The 9748-nt window shown below is 35.1% G+C and overlaps 2 protein-coding genes across 9 annotated transcripts in view; both read right to left on the bottom strand.

The window, feature by feature from the left end:
• The window catches only part of LOC107713458 (pleckstrin homology-like domain family B member 1), an 86950-nt gene extending 82149 nt beyond the window's left edge, over positions 1-4801 (bottom strand). For 7 of the 8 annotated variants that reach the window (XM_016518961.1, XM_016518962.1, XM_016518963.1 and 4 more), the window contains exon 1: positions 4505-4801. In XM_016518961.1, coding sequence (XP_016374447.1) covers positions 4505-4609 — 105 coding nt within the window. In that variant the 5' untranslated portion in view covers positions 4610-4801. Of the gene's footprint in view, positions 1-1748; positions 1796-4504 lie in introns of those variants that run through there. The other variant, XM_016518968.1, reaches the window with a different exon arrangement.
• Positions 4802-7918: 3117 nt separating this feature from the next.
• Positions 7919-9748, bottom strand: part of LOC107713460 (coatomer subunit delta-like) — a 7455-nt gene continuing 5625 nt past the window's right edge. The window contains exons 9-10 of the mRNA XM_016518970.1: positions 8387-8591; positions 7919-8300 (exon numbers count right to left, since the gene is read on the bottom strand). Coding sequence (XP_016374456.1) covers positions 8211-8300; positions 8387-8591 — 295 coding nt within the window. The 3' untranslated portion in view covers positions 7919-8210. The remainder of the gene's footprint in view (positions 8301-8386; positions 8592-9748) is intronic.

Genomic DNA, 9748 nt, shown 5'->3' with positions numbered 1-9748 from the left:
ATTTACAGAGTTTCGATTAATAAAGCGTAATTTGCGCACAATTACTTGAAGAATATTATGTTATGACTTCAAAACAATATTAATATGCTGGGAGATTTGAAAACTGATGCTTTTGAATGCTAGCATCGCACATATCCAGCTTCATATCTATGGGTTTTCATAGACGGTAGGTTTGTTCGGTAGGTCACGGAGTACGGAGACGTACTTGAGAGGTGAGAAGCTCCGGTTCGAATCTTGTGTAACTACGGTTCGACAAAACAGTTCAAATCTGCATATAAGGAAGTTCAAATGGCACGGTTGCATCAACAAGTGCGTTTTTATATCAGTTTTGCATTTGTTAACACTATCGGGTACACTGTTAAAAAAATCCGTAAAATTTACGGTAAAAAAACGGCAGCTGAGGTTGCCAGAATTTTACCGTAAAAAAATATGGTAGCTACATTTGAGGTATTATGGTTTTAACTTAAATTTACATTAACTGATATAATGGTAATATTGAAATACTGAAATCTGTTTTGTATCTTTGTAATACACTGATAACCACCAAAAGCAGGTAGTGATGAGAGTCACATGATGAATCAAAGCCTATCACAAGCAGCTTTTAAATATTAACATATATAGAAGGTGCACAGTGTCATTCACACAAACACTAAACACCATCATGGTAACACACATGAAACTTAAATAAACATTAATTTAACAACAATAGATGTAACATAAAACCCTAATGTACAAAACTGAAAAGAAAAAACAAAGAAAAATAAGTTTTTTTTCACTTCCAAAAAACGGTATACCACCGTAAAATTACACGTAATGTCCAATACAGTTTTTCACCGTATATAGTAGGGGAATTTACCGTTAACCATTTAATAGGTTTTTACTGTAGCATTTTTTACAGTTTTTTACCATTAAATTCATGCTCATTTTTTACAGTGAAGGTTTAGGGTTGGGTTTGGTGTAGGGTATATTTCCAACATGATAGAGCATTAACTTTTAGCGACAGTCCCCAGATATTTGAATTCTAAACTGCCGCAATACGTACCTGAAGCAACGCAATAAAAACACAGCAATACGTACCTATATCAACGTAATAAAAACGTGAATGCCGGGCTTCATGAATTAAACCCGTGTTTTAGCGCCACTCAGTGAACATTTCTCTTTGAAACTGCGGTAAGGTACTGAGTAAGGTACGTAAAAACGGTGTTGCAGAAAAGTACCCAGAGGTACTTATTTTTATGAGACCAGGTTGGTTACTTTACTAGTTACTTGAAAAAAGTATATGATTACGTAACTCACATTACTTGTAATGCGTTACTCCCAAAACTGACAATAACAGATGAGAATTGACGTTCAAAAAAGTTTTAAAATAATGAAAATATTCAGACTTGCTATGCAATTGTATAGCTACCATCTACACTCTTAAAAATAAAGGTGCTTCAAAAGGTTCTTCACAGCGATGCCATAGACGAACCATTTTTGGTTCCACAAAGAACCATTCAGTCAAAGGTTCTTTAAAGAACCCTCTCTTTCTTACCTTTTTATTATCTGAAGAACCTTCTTTTGCCACAAAGAACCTTTTGTGAAACAGAAAGGTTCTTCAGATGTTAAAGGTTCTTTATGGAACCATTTAGACAAAAAGGTTCTTCTATGGCATCGTGAAGCACCTTTATTTTTAAGAGTGTAGCAAGTAAACTGTTAAAAACAGTCTCAAAAGTGAAGTTTTCTACAAGCCATACAGGAGACCTTACCTGTACAAACTTTCTGGCAGCCTATGAAACAAAACCCTCTGTAGGCAAACACATGGCTCCTCATTGAGAAGACATTATGAAGATGGATAGAGTCTTGAGGATGGTAATGAGATGCTGCGAGTTTCTTCCTGGCGCACGTATGAACCCAACCATCACAGACACAAAGCAGATTCTCCTGTCCAGCACGGGACAAAAGTCGTCTCTCTCTCTCTGACTTTCTCTCTCCCCCCTCACTCGTTCTGCCTTCCTGTTCTGTCAACCACTCCTAGCCTGACACAAGGCACTCATTCTTTCAGTCAAAGAACTCCTCACTTGTTCACTAACCTTGCAGAGACCCCTGCTGCAGAAATAAGTACATTTCAGGAAAGGCTAAAACTCACTTTTTCGCAGAAGGTGCACAAACGACACTGGCTTCCACAGTACTGTTCCTCTCTTTGAGGATTTCTTGGAAAGGTGCCAGAGTACTGGAGACCTGAGGTCAGTCCGGCTTTTGTCGCTGTTTGTATAGTCCCGTGTCAGTCCTGACTCTTACTGGCACCACACCAAAGAAACGCTGCTCTTGTAGGATCAGATGCTTCTCTCCAGTGAGACACACTAGTCATCCTCCAGCTGATGGGTGCTGTGTTTCTCACCGGTTAGCATTTGAGACTGAGCTTAACTCTTTTCCCTTCTCTGTTTTGATTCTCACCGTAATTAATCTCCTCGCTAACAGGAGGGGCACGTCGAGTGTTTTGGAGTGGTCTGCTGGCTCTAAGCCAGCCAAAAAGAGCTTGATGTTTCATGATTATGAGGAATGTTTTAGAAGAGGGTTGCTTTTCCTCTCACTTGTTAATTTGTCAATACGCCAAAAAAAAGGTTACTACACTTTTACTATGATAAAACCATGGTAAATGTTCATAAGGGTGGGTCCCTGGAGAATCAAGAAAGTCAAGAAAGCTTGTTTGCATATATAGCCTATGTTTGCACATTAAATTACACATCAGTATTCTATGAAAGAAGCTGTGAGGAGGATTAATTGAGCCTCTTCACAAAAGTATTCTTTTTTTTCTTAAAGTGTATCTTTTAAAACCATTTCCAAGTCTTTCAACAACCACAAAAGTAAGATTTAAAAAACACACTTGTGAATATGCGTTTGCCTGAGGAGATTAATATGGTAACAGTTCGTGTCAGTATCGGACAGACAAATGTATCTGATTAACTCGTTGTTTTTGTAGATCAAGGAAAATATTAAGGTCAAATATATTCATACCTGACAAATCATAAGGTTATTTTGCTTATGTCTGATATGAACAACAAGAAAAATGAACAATCAACTGTAACTCAGAAAAGTATCTTCGAGTGCTTATGGAGTACAATAATAAACATCTGTGTGACTCAGTTTGTGCAACTTTCCCCTGAGACTGCAGTTTGCTTTTAATTAGTCAAGACGAAAAGAAATAATATATTACAGCTGTCCCTGGATGATTGAACAATTCAGAATACACATTTTCACAATGGACATTCCGTGTCAGCATACAATACTGAATGATGTGGCAACAGTGCCCTCTAGTGACTGATCAACACTTCATTAAACACAGAATATCACAAAATGGACCAGGTTAGCAAACCCTCATCTCAAATCTTACAGTGTTGTCTTAAAGAATCTAGAAAGCAATGTAATTATATTGAACTTTAAAATAAAGCTGAGACCTTGCCAACTATTTACTCTTCCCCCTTTCCTAATATAACATGCAAGTGTGAAATAAACCTGTGGCAGAAGCACTCAACTCCTAGGTCAGCAAGATTGCTGTTTGTTCTGTTTCTTCCTAAGGAAATTCCTCATGCTCACTCAGAATGCATCTCATTTCCTCCTGTGTGTCTCACATGTTAAATGTCCAGCTCAAAGGCTTGTCACCATAGTGGGGGAAGCAGGGCAGCTGGAGGGTAAGTGACAGGTGTGGAAGAATTTAACTCTCGCTCTCACTTTTACTGCGGGAAAATGTCCCTGCCATGGCCTCGGTAAGAAGTCGATTTAGTCAGCACCTGAAGGCCCTAAAACCTAAACCAGTGTATGGCTTTCATGGTATGTCCAGCATGCAGAAAACACATAAATTGACTTCACTATTGTAGATAGATAGATAGATAGATAGATAGATATTAAATGATCATAATTATGAGATCAAGTCAACATTATGATATAATAAGCCATAAGTATGAGACTTTAAAAAAAATCATAATTATAACATTAAGGGCAATATTATGACTTTATACCATAATTGACTTTTTATGTCATCTATGTCATCATTTCTGATATTCATCTCATAATCATGATTTAGTATGTCATTATTTTTACTTTTGTCTCAAAATTATGACAGAATATCAATTTGTCAAATTGTGTTAATAATTTTGACTTTTTATGACAATTGTTTCTGTCGTACTTTCAGCTTATCTCATAATTATATGACTTAGTATTTCATAATGATTATTTATTTATTTATTTTTTATTATCTCTGTCTTACCAAAGCAGATGGTTAAAATTATTTGTATAAAATATATACAATAGTTGTGATTTGCAGGTTTTATTGGCCTGTTCCAGATATTTAAAGATGACACAAATTCAAGAACCCAAATATAGAAAACAGAAACCATGAATTCCAATTCACACATCACAGCATACACAAACCCAAAAAGCATCAAATCAGACAAAACTCCACGTCCAGTGGTTGACATCACTGTTAGGGTTTATGGTTCGGTTTAAGAAATAAAATGAAACTAACCTGAAATCGGACCTTCTTGAGCATCATATTAGAATCCAGGATGGTGGACGCTTTCCTGCTGTCTTGTTGGGATCCTGAACGTTCAGTACATGTCGTATTCCTCATTAACCAACCTGGACGAACGGCCTATTTCATCCTGACACACAGATCTGACCTCCAGCAAACTCTCAAATCATTAACTCCAAAAACTTAATCCTTCGTAAATAATTAAAATGTTTTTAATGAATCTCAGACTGATCCTAAATTCCCATGTGACCATGTAAGTTCCAAGCCCATGCTAGTCCCTCTGCCCCCTCTCACTCTTCCATGTGACCCTTTAACAAAGCCTGGCTCAGTACTTATCTGTTTGTTCATTCATCCGAAAGAAAGAACCGCCCTTTTTTATGACCGGGATAGTGGTCATTAACACCCCTCCTCTTTTTCCTCAAGCCCAAACAGGGATACAGCCCCTCTCCTGCTCTCAGGGGAACCATATGGTCACCTACCGATTTGTCTGGGACAGTGTGAGAACTGCGGTCTGTTTACATCAGAGCAACCTTTACTTCCACAATCACTGGCCACACATCACTCCCTCCAGACTTCACCTCATTATTCCTCCATTGCCAGAGATCAGATAGGAAATTAGGTCAGGACAGATACAGTCCCTATTCGTGCGGCCTACACCCTTCAGTCCCTTCATCAAACCCACAAATCAGATGTTAAATCTGCTTTCTCAGCCCCGCCCTAAAACTTTCCTCGTGGATTAGCGGCAACATCAAACATCGAGGCAGATTCAAGCAGATAGACCGTGTTTCACATACAGATCATCCCTGTAGATGTGGGTCACACACTTCACGGCCTTCAGCGGTGCTCAGTGAATATGACTTAGTAAAATATGCAGAAACACAAATTTATGACTCAATATGTAAACACTGTATCAAGTTTTAACCATTTAAAGACACAATGATAAGAGATAAAGTGCAGGTTAACCTTATCACTAGGGATTCACCAATATTACATTTAGTCATTTAGCAGACACTTTTATCCACATGAGGACAATAGAAGCAATCATAACCAACAAAAACCAATATTTAAAAAATTATGTTGTTGTAATGTTGTCCAATAACCAATATATAGGCAATATTAAAATTCTGTACTATTTTTTTCTAAATTTAAAAAACAACCTAAAATCAAACTAATGGTTTAATGCATCGCAGCCAGTGTTATTTTAGTATCATTTATATACTTAATATTATTCATATTATTGTCATTTGGATTAGATTTTATTTTTAGTTTTCATTTATGTTTTAGCAATTGTATGTGTTTGTCATTTTTATTTTTTCTATTTAGCTTTTGTTGATTTTAATTTCAGTTTTAGTTTTAGTAATTTTAGTACTTCAATTTAAACATTTCAGTCAATTGCAAGGCAACATTTATAATTTTCTTTCAAGTATTTCATCCAATATTTATATGTGACCCTGGACCACAAAACCAGTCATAAGGGTCCATTTTTTTAAATTGAGATTTATACATCATTTAAAAGCTGAATAAATAAGCTTTCCATTGATGTATTGTTAGGATAGGACAATATTTGGCCGAGATACAACTATTTAAAAAATCTGGAATCTGAGGGTGCAAAAAAAATCTAAATATTGAGAAAAACGCCTTTAAAGTTGTCCAAATGAAGTTCTTAGCCATGCATATTACTAATCAAAAATTAAGTTTTTATATATTTATGGAAGGAAATTTACAAAATATCTTCATGGAACATTATCTTAATAACCTAATGATTTTGGCATAAAAGAAAAATCAGTAATTTTGACCCATACAATGTATTGTTGGCTATTGCTACAAATATACCCATGCAACTTTTATGGTCCAGGGTCACATATCTTATTCCAGCTAAATTTCGATTACTGAAAATGTATTTTAATAGTTTTAGTTCACAATAACAACACTGATCGCAGCATTGAAAGATAAAAAGGAGAAATTTAAAGATTAACTCAGAAATTATATTAAATTATGGCAAATGTAAGCAAAATAGAAAAATTGAGGAAATTAACATGACAAATTAAATATGCAGTATTGACCATTAAAAAAACCTCTAACCTTAGCACATAACCAATATGGTACCAATATATCATGCATCCCTAATTATTACAATTATTATTTGCATCATCTAAAAAGACAAAGACTGCACATTATCCCATTATCATTGTGGAAGTGATTCATTGGCAAGAATCTCCTCCACTCAACCATACTTAATGCATTAACTCTAAATACCATTGCCTCATCTCTGAGATTCCTCACATTCCTGTATGAATCCAGAACAATCTCCCAGTCCACTAGGCCATGACCCAAACCAGGCATAAGCATTGAATTTATCATTACAAAAAATACTCACCATTCTTACAGCAAAACAATGACTACAATCAGCCACTTAAACACAGCACTACTCAAAAAGCCACACGATTTGAGGCACTGATTTATGATTTGATGGCACGACTTATGCTGATGTCTTTAATGCATTGGGTTAAGGATTTAAAATAACCCCCTAACGCTAGCCTGCATCACTAATACACATATCACACAGCTACAATACTCAAAATCCTAGGCAAAACCACATATTAAGGCAGGAAGAGCCCGGAAAATACACTTTAATTAAATCTGACTTTATTATTGATTAAAGGTATTCATAAGTATCTTACAGCAGAATGGAATGTCGTAACCCTCCCCTTGGCTTTCCATAATCACCTTTGAGTGTGCGCTGATAAATGTATTTGTTAACATTATGGAAATAAAAAAAAAAATTTTAAAATCCATTCTTAATATCATCTGGGAAGCCAGAGAGAATATATTTTCCTGTTTAGCCAAATAAATGCAGCAATGAATAAAAAGAAAGAAAAAACAACAACATTTAAACAGATTATGTGTAATATTACTTACAAAACAACAGAGAATGAAAAATCCTCCTGTTTAGATTATTATGCAAACAAATGATTACATAAATATAACTGCACCAAAAGGGGGGGGAAACTAAAAGGCAAATAGCATTTGTGCTTTTTTTTTTATGTAGACAATGATATTCATATTCACTAACAGCAGAGGTGTAATTTTAAAGAGATGAAAAATGATGAGTCTGAATTTGGACTGCACATTTAATGCAGTGTCAGTTCTTATTGCACAAGCACAGCTGATTTATTCATCACCCACACATTCATTTGGTACTACAATATTAGGTCTGTTTCCATATTAGAAACCAGCATTTATTCTTTGATGATTAGAAATAAAACCAAATTGCTAATGAGCCGAAGCGGATCACGTGGTTTGAAAAAAGGTCAATTAGGTTGCAACTCCAAACAAAATCCTTGCAACAATTATTAAGTTTTCAATTTGAATCTATCTCTTTGAAGGGTCAGGAGGGTTCATACAGGCTTATAACGCGTCTGCTGTAGGATGACACTGATCTTCCCTTGATGTCTACAGGTGCAGTGCTTTATTTTACTCTTTTGTCTTTTCTGGCAGGTGTTGCCGACTGCACTTAGTACTTGAGCAGCTGAAGGTCCAGTTTATATAAAGGTAGATTATTTTCCTTTAAGACAAACAGAAACACAGAAGCATTGCAGCCCATGTCAGAGAATGTTTTGAGTGCTCTGTTGATGTACAGCGCACTCTCTGATCCGTTAAGCTGGCTGGCAGGTTAAAACGATCTTCCACCAGGAAACATTTACAGGATCTCATACTTATCCACAACAAATGACGTCTCAGAGGAGAATTTGACTGGACTGCCTCCTTCTATGTATGTCACCTTGGCCATCTGTGGAAACAATGGATATAAAGTCATTTCCTTTCTCACTAGGGCTCAATTTTGTTGTTTTATTTGTGAAATTGTTCATAACATGCCTGAATGTCACAAAAGTTTCGCTTGGAGACAAAAGAAACATGGATTGGGAAGAAGTCATTGGGTTTGCCATCTATACTGAACTCCAGGCTGCCACTCTTGTTTTTCTCATCAATGACAGGAAGTGACCATTCCAGGATGTTTTTCCTGCTGTCATGGTTATACTGCCCATCCAGATCACCGACCACAGGCGCACCAACACCTGACCTACATGATCACAGAAGATAGAGGTTGTTTATGGATATGGATTTTGAGGTTTATGAGTATTTTGCTAATTGAAAATTATACTTTAAAAAAAATTATTATACATACAGTTCAAATAAATGCAAAAAAAAAAAAAAATACAAATATAAATATAAAATATATATTTATTTTATTTTTTTAACTTTTATTGTAATTTTTTTGTATTTATTTAAATTGTTTGTATAATAATGTTTAAAATGTATTATATATATACAGTATATTAGGGATGCACGATATTGGATTTTTGCCGATATCCGATATGCCGATATTTTTCAACTCTTTTTGGCCAATAGCCGATGCCGATATATTTACTTTTGTATGAAAACAACACCAAGTCTCTCCTGTGTGGAAATTATAAGCAAATAATTTTTAATTTTGGTTAATTTTTAACAAGAACTTATTTGTTAGAATTAAATAAACAATAATGAAGTTATTTTATAATGACTTTGCTTTATAATGCAATGCTTTGAAAATAACTATAAATAAACTATATATCAATCGCTGCATTTTTTTTCCAGAAAGATGCAGTAGTAACCTTAACATTTTATTTTAAGATTTAACATTTGTAGATGGTCTAAAGCAAAAGAGTATATTTTAAGAAATTATTTTAGAGCTCATAATTTGTTTAAAAAATATAACATATTACACATTAATGAATAAATCAGTATAGGCTATATAAAATTATTTAATTTACAAGTGTCATGTTTTTTTTTTATTCGTGTAAGCTATAGCTTCTGACCTTTAAATCAAAACATACTCATGATTTTATGACATCATTTACTGCTTTATTTGATAAGAAACAGTCTAAATGTTATTTGTGTATTTTACTTTGATTTTATTAAAAGTAGGCCAACAGTGCCCCCTACGGAATTAAAACTCCTTACTGAACGAGCATTAGGACCCAGGGGAGGCTGCCGCTGCTGCCATTGCACGTGCTATTACTGTTTACTCTATCACACACCAAATGCATCATTTTGTACATGCATTCTCAGTTTAAATGCAGCGATCCAAAACAGTGAATCTAATCATCATTCAGGCAAAACTCTGCTTCAAAAATGAGTCACACTGCTAACCTGATCTAATCGCTAGCACACCCTGAGCACATGTGAGTTAAAGTATTC

The sequence above is a fragment of the Sinocyclocheilus rhinocerous genome, unplaced genomic scaffold, assembly GCF_001515625.1.
Source record: "Sinocyclocheilus rhinocerous isolate Xijiao unplaced genomic scaffold, SAMN03320098_v1.1 scaffold689, whole genome shotgun sequence".
NCBI lineage: Eukaryota > Metazoa > Chordata > Actinopteri > Cypriniformes > Cyprinidae > Sinocyclocheilus > Sinocyclocheilus rhinocerous.
Note: the sequence above shows the minus strand (reverse complement) of the source record. Positions and strands in the feature narration are given on the sequence as shown.